The sequence below is a fragment of the Opisthocomus hoazin genome, chromosome 17, assembly GCF_030867145.1.
Source record: "Opisthocomus hoazin isolate bOpiHoa1 chromosome 17, bOpiHoa1.hap1, whole genome shotgun sequence".
Lineage (NCBI taxonomy): Eukaryota > Metazoa > Chordata > Aves > Opisthocomiformes > Opisthocomidae > Opisthocomus > Opisthocomus hoazin.
Window position 1 is genome coordinate 3,718,973 of NC_134430.1, and position 17,270 is coordinate 3,736,242.

A 17,270-nucleotide genomic window follows, 5' to 3' on the forward strand; every position below is an offset into this window, starting at 1 on the left:
AACTAAGCTTTGATAACATCTCCAATGGGTATTACATACAGCAGCCTACTCCTATTTTTGAAGATTTTAAGATAATATTGCTTATTATGCATTAAATATAAAAACAGTGTGATAATATTTGTCCGGCAGGTAAATACGAGTGAAATAGCAGTGAAATGGGTAGGAATAAAATGTGAAATATTCTGCCTTTGTATAGCCAAATATGTCATGGTGCTGCGTGTCACCTAAATTGCAACTTCATCTATGCAATGAATACCTTAGTGGGTAAGAAGGGTGAAATGTGAATCCAGGAGTCTTTGTTTCCAAAGGTTGGGTGTACTTTTATTAGAAGTGGTAATGCTAAATTCAGCAGAGGCCTTGTATTTGTTTTTGGTGTGAAGTAATGTTTTCACAGCACTAATGTAATCTTGGTCACTGAAGTCTCTGGAGAGAGGAGAGACTGCCAGTGCTTACAAACCTTATTTTCAGAAATAAAGCCAGTAGAAATACACAGTGTTCTCCAATGAATCAAGTGTAAAATGTGTAAGAAAGAAATCACCCTGCTAGACTTAACCTCTTGGAATTTTTTTGAAGGAGGTGACTTGTTTTGGTTTTTAAAAATCACTGAAGTTGCTGCTTCAGTGCTGGCAACTAGTGTTAAATATTTCCGTGTGTGGTAAGGCTGAGGCAGACCACTCGGAGGGGGAGAAAGCAGCTTTTGTCAACTGGGTGTGCATTTGTAGCAGCTCAAGGATTTTCTCTGGCCAGTGTGGGATTTTACTGCAAGTAGAATTGTTGCTGCCAGTACATGTAAGCCAAATATATCATATCTTCCATTTAGCACTGCATGTGGTTGGTGGAAACCTCAGGAGTAGAACTTGTGCTTGCATACGGTTTGTAGTTTTGGACTTCCCTTGCTTTTAATGATGGTGTTATTTACCCTGTTGCGGTTATCGGGGTGCAGGGGGAGGCATGAGAAGAAGGTTAAAGAAGACGTTATATTTGGAAGCATTAGTATTGCTGAACTAGTCTGAGAAATATCATTAAAATGTGAAAGATGCCTGATTAATTGGCTTTATTTGTGTCCCTTTGGCAACTTTGGGTTAATTGGGTGGGGGAATGGGATGTAAGGCTAACTTTTAGAGTATAAGTTGGTTGCAGATGTTTAAAATTGTCCTTTTGTACACAAGGAAAGCTTTCTTTCATTTTTTTTATGTTGGGGAAGAGAAAACACAAAAGTGCAAAATTAAATAACTGCATGGAAATAGGTCAAATGAACTCCACTTTTTTGTTGTACGCAGAATGTATTTTCTTGTAAAGAAAACGAGGGACCCCTGAAGCTTAACTCAGATTTGAGTAGATGCTGATACAAACTTAATTCCTTTTAGACTTTACTTAAAGCTTCATAAATACAAATTTAACGTTCTGCATTGTCTAATACCTACTTGTAGAGTAGTGTATTGTGCAGCATATCAAATGCAGCTAACTGCTCAAGTGGAAATGTTTTATACCAGATGGTGTTTTTTCCTCTGTTAGCATTACCAGAATGATAATAGTTGCTAGATGTTGCCTGAATACTTCTAATATTGTTACAAGAAACTGCTTTTACAAGTACCTTATTCAAGCCGATTACCCTCTCTTTCTGTCTTGTTACAGACGCAAACTTGTTGAAGAGCTGGGCAGTAATGCTTTTAAGCATCTGAATAATTTATTTATGCTTCTGCCTTATAGCGTAATTTCTGCACAACAGTAAGGCAGGCTCTGTCTGTGAGTCTTAAAAGGTCATGGTTGGGTACAAAAGTGCACAAGTAAATAACTTTGGACACAGGAAAAAGTGAGTCTGATCTGATTGACTCTGTGGCGTGTATTTTTCCCTTCCATAACTGCATTGGACGTCATACTGTGCTAACAAAAGAACATTTTGCAGTTCTCAGTTCTATTCTTAAGACATAAAAATATGCACATAGGCAAACAAAGTGGCACATACTGCCCTTTCAAAGAAATCGTGCATTTCTTGCTTCTGTTTAGTCAGACAGAGGCTTTATTCTTTCCCTTTTCAGAAGCAGCATTTTTCAGTGCTCAGAGATTTGACTTGTTCTGGCGACTAGAGCAGAGTTGCAGTACATAAACCATTTGCTGGGCTTGTAACAACATTCAAGGCCAGCTTGCATTTGGTGAAGTTTTGAAATCCTATTTTAAACATCTCGATTGTGTGGTTTTACAATTATGTTGACAGACAGAGATTAAATAAAGAGATTAGTAAATATTAAAGACTGCCCAGAGGTGAATGCAACTTCAGCAGTGTAAAATGCTGCTTAGGAACAGGGCTTTTTTGTTGCTGGCATTTTTTTTTGTTACTCTTCAGACATTGGGGTACTTGTATAATCTATATATATATCACTGTAGAGCGTATTTCATTTGGAGGCTGGCATTTGTCTGATGTTCAAGAAATTATTTGAACACTAATTGCTATTCTGGTTTGTGGCAAAACCATGAAATGTTTATACCTTAAGTCTGGTGTTAAAGAGCCTGCCCACTTAGTGATAGCCAGAGGTTTAAGTATGTGGCCCTACCTCCAAATACCCCAGTAAACTTTGGGGCAGGTACTAGCTATCATGGAATTGTTTTGAGTGGTTATAGAAGTGTTTTGGGGGGGGTGTTATTTTTCTTTTAGAAAAAAAGCTGATAAAAAAGTTTTATCTCTGAAGTAAACTTCACTAGAATATTTTTAATTGCCTTCTTGCTTGACTATTAAGGGAAGTTGTACTCTTAGCCTGTTAAAGATATTCCTGTGTACTTGTAGTGCACTAAAGGCTGTGGCTTGTATGTGGTAAACCAGGGTTTGTTTATGATCCACTGGCAAGAGTAGCAACCTGGAAGTCAAGCCCTGTATTATGTTTGGGCTTTGGCTGTGGGATGTTTAATCTCTGCTTTCTCTTTTTTGAAAGATATAGGTGGTCTGACTGGAGTGGCAAGAGGGGTTAATAAAATGCTCTGGGATCCTCGAGATGCACTCTGATTCTTTGGAAAACTTTTTTGGTTAGTTCATTAGACTAGCCTGTTTCTGAAATTAAATCTTTCCTGTGATAGTAGTACTGCAAATCCGGTGGTCTTGCCTGTGTTTGTTTTTAAAATAGCATTCCTTTTGAGGAATTTTATCTAGCCAATGTGAAATTGGAAGTGAGCCACAATGACTTCCTGTAATTGTTGTGGGTTACAAAGCTGTATTTAAATGAAGTGTTAAGCTACTTAAAGCATTAACCGATGACAGACTTTAAATCCTGAAAGTAAGAGGGCGATGGCAACTATTAGTGAGAAGTAATTTCTTGGATGCTTAAAAATTGAAAATGTTTGAAGTTCTTGTATTAACAAGACTTCTGTCACCTGGCTAAGAGCAGGGTGCTTCATGTTCTTGAGTATAAAACTCGGTTTTCTCCTTCACTTTTACATAGACTGCCAAGTGCTCGTATCTGTCAGAAGAGCACTTTGGCACTAGATACTCTTGCTGCTTGCCCTGCTTAGGAGGTTCAGCAGCGGGCAGGACATGAAGTTGTGGCAGGGGTTCTTAATTTTGTAAGAAATCGAAAGCAGTGCTTCCACAGGACAAACTTGTAACCTGTGCTTAGTTTACAGAGCCTGCATGCTCTCTCTGAAAACACTGCTTTCTCATGCTACCTGAAGTGACTCTGTGTGTGTATATTACTGATCTAGTTTCCCTGTCCAGTACAGTCTGGAGGCTTTCTTGAACTGTAGTTCCAGTATCCAGTAAATCCAGTTCCTGGATGCCTGGTGCTGGCTTGGGAATGTGGTCATGTCTTACAAAGCACAAACCCAGTTCAAGGGTTAGGGTCCGGTTTGGATTTGTTCAAACAGTAACAAAGGGGCAACTTTGCCTTGGCAAACTTTCTGCTGGGTCAGGTATCATTTGTTGTTCCTCATCCAGCCTAACACTAGCAAAAGGTGGTGGTCAACCTGTAGTGGGTGTGCTCTGATCAACTTGGCAGAAATGTAATTGTACAGTCATGCCTCATCTGGGTCGTGTGTGCTGCCAGATGTCCGTACACAGAGATGGTCTGAGGAGCTGGGAATTGCAGGCTGTCCTCTAAAATGTGGAGAGCCTCTTACAGAAGTTAGACAGGGTCCTTCTGAGCAGTCATCCTGGACTGTAGTCAATAGCTTCATCAGAGGGAAGTTTTAAGTGCTGCTGCTGAAGAAGTGCCAAGCAGTACTGAAATTTTATTTCTGCTTGCGCTGAGACAGTTGCAGTAGCATGGGACTAATACCATGATGATTTACTGGGGAAAAATTGGCTGCAGCTTTTTAGATGGTGCGTTGGATTTTATAGCTTGTAATGAATCCACATCTCATTATTGACTTCTGCTTTGCATCTGAATCTGCTGACAAGGCAGATGGGAGAGCTTTACATTGAAGAGTAAGTTAGATGTTTTGGGGTGAATGAGTAGGTGGGTGTATATGTGCAACTGACGTACAGGCTTCTAAATAAATGCCTGCAGTGTTGTTCCTTGTCACTACAGTATCATGGCACAACTGGAGGATAGAGAAGCTGGTTGCTAATAAAAGAGACTGGCTTAGCCTGGTAAGGATGAGTATGAAAGGAGCTGGAGTGAACAGCAAGAGGTATCGCTGACGTAAGATTTGGAAATGTCTGAGTATTTTAGCTTGATTCTGTTTCTCTTGTGTCTAGTCGTACTAATGTCGGGGCAGCTTCTCCCTTTGCCCAAGTGCTGCTCTTGTTTGTAAATAGTTTTTTCACTGGAGGAAGCTTTAAGCATTGTTTTTAAACATGATGTTTAAGCATCAGTTAGCTTGTCTAGAATCAGATTCTGTGTACACATAGTAAATGGTTTATACATACTGTTCTATCTCAGACTTGCTTATTTCCAGAGAAGCTCTGTGTAAAAGGGGAGGATTATCACTGATCGCAGATTATGCTATATATAAACTCTGTACTGCAGATCTTGGGAAAGAGGGAGAGTGTGTGTGGTGCATATATATCCCCCCCCCGCTAGTCAACATTATATTGACTTGAGAAAAAACATAGCCAGAGGTAGGAGGAAGCAGTTGCTTTTAAGTATTTAAAATTATTTGTGATCAAGTATATATTCAAAATGCTAATCAAGCTGTAAACTCACTTTTTAAAAAGAAAAGTGGTGATACTTTTTTAAAACTGCAAGGACATGAAAACCTCAAGCAGTGCTTTCGTGACTGTAGCATTGAAAGCCAGGGTCATGGATGTCCCATGCTTACTTTTGTATTGGTTTGTATTTCACCCTAGAAAGCCAGCAGACCTGCAAAATTTGGCTCCAGGCACTCATCCGCCCTTCATAACTTACAATGGTGAAGTGAGAACAGATGTGAACAAGATTGAAGAGTTCCTGGAAGATGTTTTGGCTCCACCCAAGTAAGTGTTAAAATATTAATTTGTCACCTTAGATTAGATGAAGTGTTCTCAAAGGGGTTTTCTGCACAGAGCAAGATGTGTTTTGGCATCAATAAACTGGAGACTAGACATTGAAAATAGCTTGGAGTTCTTGCTTGGCATACTTTTCCTCCCTCCAGCTCCCTCATCTGTATATTAAAAAATACTTCTTCCAGCTTTCAATAAGCAGATGGACAGATGATAATGATACAGAACTAGTGATTAGTAAATGCAGCTTGGAAATAATTTTTAAAAAATAAATTCCTTCGTACTAGGCATAATGATGAGTCCTGGAGATTGATTAGGTAGTATTTGGAAATTACGGTGTAAAATACTGAACACTTTGAAAAATAATTAGATTGCACAGCCCAAGCATGAGAAATGTGTTCATGCTTTCTAAACTGTCGGCTTTCTTCTCCCTCAGCTGGCAGGCAGTGGGAAAAGGCAGACACTGCCTTTAGCAGTCTGAACTGTTCTGTCTTTTTAGTGTGGCAAGACTTTACTTTTTTTGTTAAAAGATTTGGAGTCCGTGATACTCTGGGACAGAAGGAAAAAGATCTTCAGTGAACAGAGAATGGGCAAGAGTATTTAGCTTGTTACCTGCTTGATTCTGAACTGTATTGTTGTTTACAGAACTGTGATCAGCCCCCTTGGCGGCAGTGCTGTGCTGGAGTGAGGGAGCTTGCTCTTGTGGGCTGTTTCAGACCCTCTGTGCTTGAAACACATGCCTGATTCGGAAAGCAGAAACGTGCTTTGGTAGTCCTCTGAAAAGTGATTATGAAGTGTTGGGTTTAAAAATCTTAACTTAAATGGAAGTGTGTACTAGTACAGTTAAGAAGCGAGTCCTCCACATTAATCTTCAAATGGATAAACTGGTAAATCTACATGATGTGGAATCTTTTTTTTTTTTTTTTAAAAAAAAGGCTGTTCATGCTAGTTAGTGTATGATGAGCAGTGTTCTGCTATATGTGCTGTAGATCTGTTCCTTTCTACTTTTTAGGTACCTAAAACTGTCACCAAAGCATCCCGAATCAAACACTGCTGGAATGGATATATTTGCCAAATTTTCTGCATTTATCAAAAATTCTAGACCAGAAGCTAATGAAGGTAGGTTACATGGGGGCTCATAGCTGTGCACCCATTGTTTTGTTGTGTTTTTCAGAGCAGCTTTACTGTGAAGTGTCTTGCTGACAAATTTTGCTGCATGTTGATGGACGCTTGAGAGTGCCTCATGAATTAAACCTGTGGTTTAAAGTTAGTGGTCAGAGACAAAGATTTCAATACTTCCAAACTTCAATTAGTGTTCAGTCAGAATTTTAGTAGGGTATGCATGGTTTGTGTATATCCCTGACGTTGAAACTTCTCTACGCAACAGCCACTCAAAACTCTTGAACTAAGTAGAAAGGATTTTAACACCCAGAACTGAATTCCATGCAGAGTTTTTCATGCCCCAGCGGCTGAGTTTCCATGCATTTGCTGGGAGGCCTTTCTGCACGCTTGATTATTTGACCTTTCTAGGATGGAGGGCTCCCGTTCAGAGTTCTGAGTGAAGCTTAGTTCATATCGCTTGCTTTAAAGGATTAAGACCTTTCTGTGTGGAGAGAACATAGTAGATCGAAGGTGAGAGATCAATAAGAGATAAAGAATTCACAGTTAGACCTTTAAATGGTTTAATACAAATCTTTTGTTCTCAATGTACTTGGAAGGAAAACTTCAGCCAGGGAATCAGAATGCCTTTCTGCTGTATTTTGAATGGAGAGATGCAAAATATTTGTAAACACCTGAAAAATACTTTTCTATTTTGTGGGGTTTGCTGCCCTCTGCTGCTGTGTTCCATGAACCTCCTCGGTGGTTTGTGGGTTTGGTGTGGCTGTTAGTTGAGCATGTGACATTAAACAGATTATGTTTGAATGAATATAAACCTTCGCATAGCTTAATTCTAATTAGTTTAAGCCAGTTAGGAATAGTCCTAAGAAACTGATGTAAGCTACTTTTTAAACCAAAAATAAACACTTGTGGACAGTCTTGGAGCTTTTTAAATTAGTGCAAACTCATGTATAAACCAGCTCTTAATCTGCATCTGTGTGATGTTTAAAGGGATTCTAGTTCAGTTTCAGTGTCACTAGTGAGCACGAAGGCAGCTCCAGCGGTAGTGTTGCCACAAAAATTGTACAAGAGATAAAAATCCTTCAGTATACGGGCTGTTCTGGGTAGTACAGTTGTGTGGGTTTTGTTTTTCAGATCTGGTACTGATACCAATATTCTAAATTATAATTTGCTTTGCAATTTGTGTGCTGTGAGTTGGCTTTCTTTTCTGTTCTTAAAACTGTTCCTTCCTCTGTAGCCTTAGAACGTGGCCTCTTGAAAACCCTCCAGAAGCTGGACGAGTATCTGAACTCTCCCCTTCCTGATGAGATAGATGAGAATAGCATGGAGGACATTACAGTTTCTACCCGCAAGTTTTTGGATGGCAATGAGATGACACTAGCAGACTGCAACCTGCTACCCAAACTACACATTGTCAAGGTAAAGGACTTGTATGTTGTTATGTGACAATGAAGGACAAAATGCATATGATTTATGACACTCTGGAGTCCAACTCATTTCAGCCATGTGTAAGCTCCCATGTAAGTTTAACTACAGTATTAATAGTGCGTGAAATTGTGTAAGATTTGGGTAATTCATGAGGGCTTTAGGGATAGAGCAGTTGAGTTCAGTGAAGGTGTGAACCAGTAGACAAGTTGGGTGGCAGATGGTAAAATGGCACGAACCAAAACCTGTTTTACTGCACTGGCCATTGTGGTCACAGGAAGAAGTTGCAGTGCTTAAAATAATGAGGTAGAAGGAGGAAGGTGAACATCATGTGACCAGTCAATGCTTAAAGTGGATATCTTCTCACATCTGTAGAGAAAACTGCTGGATTAGCAACAAGGGAAATGGCACAATGTGGAATACAAGGATTCTATTAAAAAAAAAAAAAGTTGGAAGTCTAGAAAGAGGTAGCCTAGGATAACTACAGGAGTGAAGATGTGCCTATATAATCGTGGTTTGATTTCTTTTCACTGTCTCCAGTGATGTTTGTCAGTTTTGTACTGCAGATGGAGCCACAGATTAAGTTTCTGCCTGGTTGCAGAAGGGTTTACTTTGGTGAGGACAGTACTACAACTGAAGCGAGGCAGTGTGCCGCCAGGTCCAGGCATATCCCAGAGGGGCAGGTTCTACTGACTTTAGAAGTGACTCTGAGGGTGTGTGTTGGAAGGATAGCTTAACGAGAGAGCGACAAGGGATGGAAAAGTGGCTTAAATTGAAGGATGTAAATTCATAACATGATTCTTTTGTTCTAGGTGGTGGCCAAAAAATACCGCAACTTTGAGATTCCCAAGGAAATGACAGGGGTTTGGAGATACCTGACGAATGCTTATAGCAGAGATGAGTTCACCAACACCTGTCCTGGAGACAAAGAAATTGAAATAGCTTACAGTGATGTAGCCAAGAGACTCACTAAGTAAACAGCACTTGCAAAAGAGATGACTTCTTACATATTCCATAACAATGCTTCTAACAGACTGCTCTTTTCATATAAGATAGCAATTTTTTTTGCATGAACTTGCAGTTATTCAAAGTTATGGTGGATAGACCAGGTACAGTAATTACTTAAAGTTTGCAGACTTAATTATAGGCTTGTTTTTCCTTACCTCCTTTCACAGCGAGTTTGAATATCATTAATGCAGTTATGTTAATGTTGCACTGGGGTAACTCTAGATCCTTCAGTATGAAGGGTTACCTTGCCCCTGCTACTTTTCTTTGCAAACATTTGGTCCCAGTCTATGAATTAGTTTAGGATATTGTCTTGCTATATGGTACAAGGAATATTTATGTATTTTGGAATTTACTGCTTTTCCAGAAGATCTATACACAGTTGTCATGTCTGTGACACATTGAACTGTACCTGCTAGTCTATCCTATTTACGTATAGAAGGGAACTTATCCAAAAGAGCCATTTGCAGAATATATGGCAACGTTTTAAAAAAAAAAAAAAAAAAAAAAAAAAAAATCTTTTGTGTTTGAAATCACAGTAATGGTAGAGAATGGACTTGGATGTGAAACTTGGATTTGACCGACCTCAGACATCAGGGATGTTTGAATCTAGGCTTGAGTGCTATGGCAGGATCTTGCAGTTCAGAGTTAGTGTTTAGTTGTATCTTCAAGGGCTTGATGAGATTTAAAAAATTAAATTGGCAACCTACATTTGTCCCGAAATCTGAGTTGCAGCAAACAAATAATTGTCAGGATGCCCTTTGCCATCGTGAAACCAGAACAACTGGATGCTTGCCATCTGTTCACCTTAAAAATTGCAAGTGGCTTTCTTTTTGGTAGTTAAGAGCCTTTGTTTTGTATAGGTCTTTCTGGTGATATTTACTTACAAAATCTGTCCTGTCATAAACAAAGTACATGTAAACACTAGTGTCCTAGTTGATAAATAGCTACTGTATATGGTGAATAGCAGTGCAATGATTAGTGATGCCAGACTGAACACTGATAGGTGGTCAAGTGGGAGTCTTTCTGGGAACTTTATTAAGCTATTTCTTTCCTGAAGAAAGCTAAAGTGACCTTTAAAGATAACATTTGCCTTAAATTATAGTATGCATTTTTTCCGGAAGGGAAATCTATTAATTACTCTTGTCAAGAAATGGTGCGTGAAATCCAGTCCTTTACATTGAATTTATTCTAATTGCTTGTCTGTGCACCTGGACTGCAATTTTCCATGATCGTAATCATTGCACTACTATACGTAATCTTTTTACAGCAACACTGAGGAATAGCACTACAATTTTTTTAAAAGCAATTTTCAAATATTTCTAAACCAGGGAATAGTTTTCTTGTTTAAAATTAATGATTTTGATGCATGAAATAAACTGCTAGGTTATTTTTAAAAGACCATCATAAACAACTCCAAAGAATGCTAGACTTATATGCCTATTTTTTTTGTAAAGATACTTTTATATTTAACTGATTTTAGAAGCTGGAAAGTGCTATTCCTGGTAGATTGTTCTTGGAATATTTAACATTCTGCAATAACATGGAAATGCTCACATAAACACTTTTGTACACGAATTTTTTTTGGTAAGCACTGGCTTTATGAAAACCAGCCTGACTTTTCTAAACATCCTGCTTTTGCTACTTTATATACCCATGAAGTTAGTTTGACATAGAAGAGGTAGAGTACAAGATCCATATTTGTATACATGGCTTATGGTGCCTTGTCTTGCCTTCCTAGAGCTAGAATTCCAATATAAAGGCAGTTAGCAGTCCTGTTACATGTCTTTCGAAGACAACCATGGATACGCTTAGACCCTATTATGACTTACTATAGAGGTGTTTAGGCACAGAAGGAAAATTCTGCAGATTCACCTGGTTAGGAAAGTTAACTGTAGCCTTTTAATAATTACTGTATTCTAATGTCACGTTCTCGTCCTGAATAAAGTTTCTCAGCCATAATTCTCTGTAGGGGTTCAGTCTTTGCTACAACGTGACATCTAGAAGGAGGAATGACTTCCTTTTTTGTTAGATAACAACATTTTAAATGATACATAGGGTAAAAAAAAAAAAGCCCTCATTGGTTTGGTGCTGTTTGCCATTGTATAATTAACCTTTAAAAACAAAAATGTAGGAAGCAATGTGATTGTGGGCATAGCTTTGTTAAATTTTGAAGTCTACTTTAAAACCCAGATCAGGATGGCCCTTGGAAGCTGTATGAGGTTGTAGTAATCGGGCCTCGCTCCTTTTGAAAGCAAATTAGCCATTGCGTGCACACTTTAGCACGCCATGCAATTATGTGCGTATGAGCATGAAAAGACTTTCATGCAGTTTTCTAGCGTGCACGCTGCCTGCATATCAATGCACACAAACACTTAACTTGTTAAAATACCAGGCTTGTTGTCTTTTATAGATAATATATTCTCTCTACTTTTTAGGCAATCTTCAAACAATTGTAATACATTATATTCAGCGTTAAGTATTTTAATGATTGTGTCTGAAAGCTTGTAAACAAAGTTAAAGCTCTTGCTGTGACTAATGTATTTCTTATCTCAGTACGACAAAGTATTGAGCGTCGGAGCCTTTCCCTTATAGGAGTAATTCAAATGAGGACCAGGTTAGCAATTTCTAAGGCGGTTACCGTATGATAGCTGTTAACTGTCCTGTGTGAAAGGAGTTGGTATCTTTTCGGCTTCCTATTGCACAGTCTTGTTGTGTTGTGGCAGAAGCTGGCCAGCCTCTTGCTGGCTTCAGCAGAGACCAGGAATCGAGTGGAGAGCGAGCAGCTTTCACCTCTGTAGGTGATCCCTTCAGAACAGCAGCGTTATAGCTAGGGTGGTGTGTAAAAGGCTTAGCGTCTGGTGTGGGTAGAGCACTTTCATCTGGCCCCAATCACCAGCGCTACATTAATTAAAAAAGCCCTTTCATAACTATGTAAATTCTTGACTTCTGTCAACTTGTTTACAATCTGATCTTTAAATGCATTTTTAATTTCATCAAACAGCAATTAATCTACCCCCTGTTTAAATTTAAAATGATGCTTCTAGCCCCTTCTACAATTTAAAAACAGCAGTTACCCTTTCAAGTAGGCATTCCAGTTTGCAAGTTGGTTGCATGTATTAGCATGCTGAATAACTTACTTTATTCTCAAGCTGAAATATGCTTAAATTCCCATTAAAACAGGTGACTTGTGCATTTCCTGAACATAAAGGGAAAATCCATCATCTTCACCCTGTTTTTGTGTGGGAGAACACATTATACTAAATGCATGATTTTTTTTTTTTCTTAACAAAGGAAGAGATTCTGTATGTGTAAGAGCTGCCCGTAGAACAAGAGACATGTGAATTCTGAAACAATTTCATGCGCTCCAAAGCTTTTCTGTCCATCTCCTGTTCACTGCTGGTCTGTGTAAATGTCCCACATGGACAGTCACAGCCATGTAGCTTGTACGCTTGCATTTTCCCATAAAATTGGTGTTTTTTCCGCAATGGGCATGTCTAAACCGATTGAGAGTTGCGTGCAGTTCCATGATAAGAAGAGAGATGTAATCAAGTTTTTATGCTAAAGTAGCAAATTAGCATTTCGTATCAAAGGAATACAGACATGAATAAACTGAAGATGCTTGAGCCAAACCCACTGATGCCTATCTCAATATAGAACAAAAAGTGGCTAAGTACAGTCAACTTTTTTTTTACTCTTTGCCACTCAGTATTATCTGAATGCATCCAGATAATACTTTCAGAAGAAGGCTTTATCCCAAGTGAAAAATACTTAATCTGCCTCAGAACCTGTGCCACCAACTATTAACGTTTTGTTTCTGGAGGGGGTGTGGGGGATGTAAGAATAGTGGAGCAGAATAGGATATCGAGACTCCCAAGACAGGACATCAAGAACTGATCATTGTTTGCAGAAATACTTGAAGAGTTGATACAATTTATTGTAGTTTGCTTATGTCTTTCACTCTCTGGAACATCTTTTACAGATATACCAGTATACTGCTGGCAGCTATTGTTAAAAATAAAATTATATTTTCACTACCAAGCAGATCTTCCTCTTATTTTTGAAGACTACAGTTTTCGCATGTGTAAGCTATGACGAATGCGGCGTGCTAAACTGCAGAACAAAACTGTGTAGTAATTCTCAGTTTTTGGCCTTCTGTTTTTATCAGCGGTGATGTGATTTAAGGCAGAATACATGTTGATTCTAGCTGTCGTGCCCCTTATAGTTAAGAACTTTCTTAAATTAAGAAATACTGAATTGTCCTACAGAAATTATGAAAAGTGGGGGGGGTGTGTGTCAGATTTTAAGTGGAAACTCTTAGGAACATAAATTTTGGCAGCTTGTTTTTCGTGGAATACTAGGTTTTTAGAGTTAAACTGTGAAAATTGGTTAAAAAGGCACAAAAGAATTGCTCACATTTGTTTCAACTTGTTTCTACCCAGATAATCCACTAAATAGCCATTGCAAGGCTTGAGACTGAATTGATGCCATCTACAGAATTCATGGACTGCAGTCTCTGCTCTTATTCTGAGTTTCAGCTGTGTTTCCTGCTTTCAGATATGTCTCATCTAGCCATGGCAAACACCATACACCCTCACTTTTAATCTGAGTATATTAACTAGGTGCTAGGTCTGCAGAGCAAAGACCACCAGCCACTAGGGGAAGTTTTCTTCAAAACTTCCTAAGTATTATCATGTCAATCTCTTGTCTATCTTGTGAGTGTTTGAGGTGCGTCTGGGGTCTGATTTTTGTTTTTGAAAGGAAATTTGTGGAATCCAGAAGACGTTCTTGGAGCCTGTAATCTGGGATGCCATCGTCTGAGTTTGAGCATGTGCGGGAAAGTAACAGGCGTGCTTGAAGCAGTAGCAAATCCAGCAGTTAAACCCCTGGTAGGATTACATACCTGTATCGCTATATTATTTTACTGACTGTGAGGTTTGTGATCAGAGATGGGTTTTGCAATAAGATTTGCAGTCCCCTTGTTTGGGTTTGGTCACGTACTTCCATGAAATGCAACAGGGTGGACCAGAAGGTGAAGTAACTCCCTCTTCATGTGAAGAGCACACTGAAAAGGAATATAGTTGAGCTGCAGTAGCCTTAGTATTTTGTATAATTATGGTTTGCTGCAAAAGCTACTTTGGACTAGCTAATAACCTTTATGTTTTTTGCTAGATTTTAAGACACCTCAGGCGACTGCCCAGTCCGGTGTGGAAGGTTCGTCCTGGATGTCCTAGCAAGAAATGGCTGGATTTTGGCCTCAATGAAAGCTGTGGAGCACACTCCCAAACAGTTCTGTGTAGCTGCTGACTGTGAGCAATGGAAAGAATTTAAGTGTTTGAGGGGAGCTAGGTGAGGCTGAATGTTTCATACTTGTTTCTGACCACTGCATTCTCCGTGTTCTCAGGGACAGCTCTGATCCAAATAATTTTGAACTTGGCTTGAATCCAGGTTCCGTAGCTCTGGCTTACCTCTCCAAAACTGCTGCCATGTTCCCAAGGAAAACTAGTCTAGAGGTTTGTAATGAACCCCAGCGGTTTAGGATCTGGACTACCTAAACTGTGATAAGTAGTAATTGTGAAAGCAGTTGGTATCTGTTCACCTCATCATAAGGACTCAGAGCAGGGCAGTCTGAGAATTGCAGTCACTACTGTGAAGTGTGTCACCCTGCTCCTGTGTCCTGTCCACCCCCCTCCCCAGCATCAACAGGCTTTAGTTAGACCCCAGTTACGTTTAAGGGATCATTTTTTTTCTGTTTGTGCTCTGCCCTGTTCTAAGTGAGCCTAACAATGTACTGGAAATTGCTGTCAGTCTCTGGTGCCAAGCTGGGGGAGATTTAGTGATCCTGAGCACTGTTTCACCTTGCGATGTGAAGTTTTGGCACCTTGTTTGGAAATACTATTTTAGATATTCATTAACTTATTCTTATGATATTTCACTAAGGTTCCTAGAAATAAACTAGCATTTTGTTAGCAGTGTTCCACTTTTTTATAGGGCTATTGCACACATTTCAGAAGATGGATCTGATTTGTCTTGGTTCATTCCTTTAGCAAATAGCACACTTTACAAGAGCTCCAGTTTTCTTATTGGAAAGAGGCTAAAATGTAGTATTTGCCAAAAGCTTCAATAGTATTAATTGTGCTGTGGAAATTCCAGAAACAATTTTCTAATTACTTCCTTCAACTCAGTTTTCCTATAAACAGCAAAATACAGTAGCTAAAAGGCTGAGGAGACCCTGCAAGTATCTCTGAGTACTTGCTGGTGTAGGAATAAACCAATTTGTCAGAGGGTAGTCGAGATTTTTATGGAAGGAAAAAGAAACCTGGACAAACCTTTGTGTTCAGTGGGATGGGAAAGGAACTAATTTGACCTGGTTGCCTGAGGGCTTTTGGACACTCATTACAGTGAAAGCTAAGTAGGAGCTGAATGTCTACACATTTTTGCTGTCTGTGAAAGTCTCCAGGAGAAAGGTGGATGTAGTGACTCATGAATCAAGAATATGTTTAACTTTAGTGGTTCCCAAACTCCTCTCAATGGATCACAAGTGGTCCAGAAGGCCAAGGAGAGCCTTCTATGGGCTTATGTGAAGGAGCGGATAGTGTTAACAGGGAGTGAGTGGTCCATGAGAAGTTGACTGACCTTCTAGTCAAAAGCATTTAGGAACTGCTGCTCGTGGGCTTTACTTTCTTCATTGAATTTGTTCTGCAAAAGCAAGATTCACCTTGAACTGCTGGATGGTTCACACCCAAATGTTTGGTTTTGTGGTGGTCTCCCGAAGTCAGTAGGCAGAGTGGTGAGACTTAAAGCAGTTTAATGAAAAAAATGCAGCAACACTGGCAATAACAAAGCTCTCTAGTCTGGTTAGTATTTTTCCAAGACTGCCAAGTGTGTGTGGTGACTGAGCAACCTGGGGTCGTGATCACAGTGTTCAAAAGGAACCAGAAACTGGGGGAGGTAAATTAGTCAAATGTTGTGAGATAATTTCTGAAAAGTATTAATTTAAGGTGGCTTAAAGCGCCTGGCTTTTAGCTGTGTGTGAGAAATTAAAAGTCTGGAGCTAAGCAGCCCTTCTCCCTGCAGATCTTACTGCATTTGGTCTTGCTAAATTTCTGATGAGCTCTCAAAGCTGATGCTGGATGGTTTCCAGAGCAGGAAAAAGAGAACTCATGATTCTTTGACTCAAGAGAAGAACTGCTGTGTTCTTACCACTGGACAGAAAGATGAAAACAGTTGCTAAACAAAGATCAAACGTGATCTTTATAAATAAACAAACAAAATTGATGCTAAGGGACGTCTCAACTCCTTTGCCTACGGCAAAGGGCTTGGCAGGACCTAGGAGAATGACTTTGTCAGTTTGCACATGGAATTCTTATTTTAAAGAGTCTGATTAAAATGATACTGCTTCTCTTAATGAGTTTGAAGGTTACGCTTGTTAAAATGGCCTTCTCTGTCCATGCATTGGTTGAATGCAGGGTAGAGGAGAAAGCATTTATGGTGCTGAGCTCTAGATGTAGAACAAAGCAAAATTTTAAATTATGTGTGATTTTAAAAGCTGGTTCTGAGAAACTACTGTTAACAGTAAAACACTCAAGGCAGCAGGTTTGGTAGCATGCCGAAGAGGGAGCTTAGCAAGAGGTGCCTGCAAGGCAGAGCTGGGCGGTAGAGGGGCTTCTCTGGTCTGATGTGTATTTCAAGCCTCCAGTTCCAGTCCTTCCCCCGAGGAAGATGGGACTGTGGGTTGCAGAAATGGGTTTCCTCAGTGGCTTATAAGAAGTTGGTGGTTGGAGCGGGAGCAGAACCCAGGAGCAGATAGCTATTATTTTTACCTTTTTCCCTTTTATTAAGTTTAAAAAGCCAAGTGAACAGGGAACTTGAAGCTTGTTGCTCAGACTCTTGCCTGGTACATAGATCGAACCCCTTCCTGTTCCCAGCACTGACAGCTGCTGCTTCTGTTTCTCCTTTGGTTCATACCCCTCCTGCCTGCTGCTGCCTTTGCTGTGTGATGCTTTAATCTGGATGTGGAGCGCAGCTGTGGCTGGCTCCTGTTTTTAATGCAGAGCAGTCCCCTCCAGCCTGCTGGCGAGGCAGCCAGCTGCAGCCAGCCCAGTGCCCGGTAGCAATGACTGGCGTGGCACAGCCTTCTCCTGGAGGCCTGGCTGCTCTGTACATGTCATGCTGCGTGTGCACAGCTTTCCGAGGAGAACTTGAACTCCTGGATACTCCTGCAGCTGTTCTGGAGTGCCAGGCAAAAGATGAAGACCCCAGTCTTCCTGAACACATTACTGCCTGAGGCCTGAGTGTTATTAGACACTTACTG

General features: G+C 39.9%; 1 protein-coding gene across 1 annotated transcript in view; it reads left to right on the forward strand.

Annotated features, from left to right (window-relative positions):
• The window catches only part of CLIC4 (chloride intracellular channel 4), a 31,183-nt gene extending 18,186 nt beyond the window's left edge, over positions 1 to 12,997 (forward strand). The window contains exons 3-6 of the mRNA XM_075437963.1: positions 5,276 to 5,401; positions 6,420 to 6,526; positions 7,764 to 7,945; positions 8,764 to 12,997. Coding sequence (XP_075294078.1) covers positions 5,276 to 5,401; positions 6,420 to 6,526; positions 7,764 to 7,945; positions 8,764 to 8,928 — 580 coding nt within the window. The 3' untranslated portion in view covers positions 8,929 to 12,997. The remainder of the gene's footprint in view (positions 1 to 5,275; positions 5,402 to 6,419; positions 6,527 to 7,763; positions 7,946 to 8,763) is intronic.
• Positions 12,998 to 17,270: the final 4,273 nt, after the last annotated feature.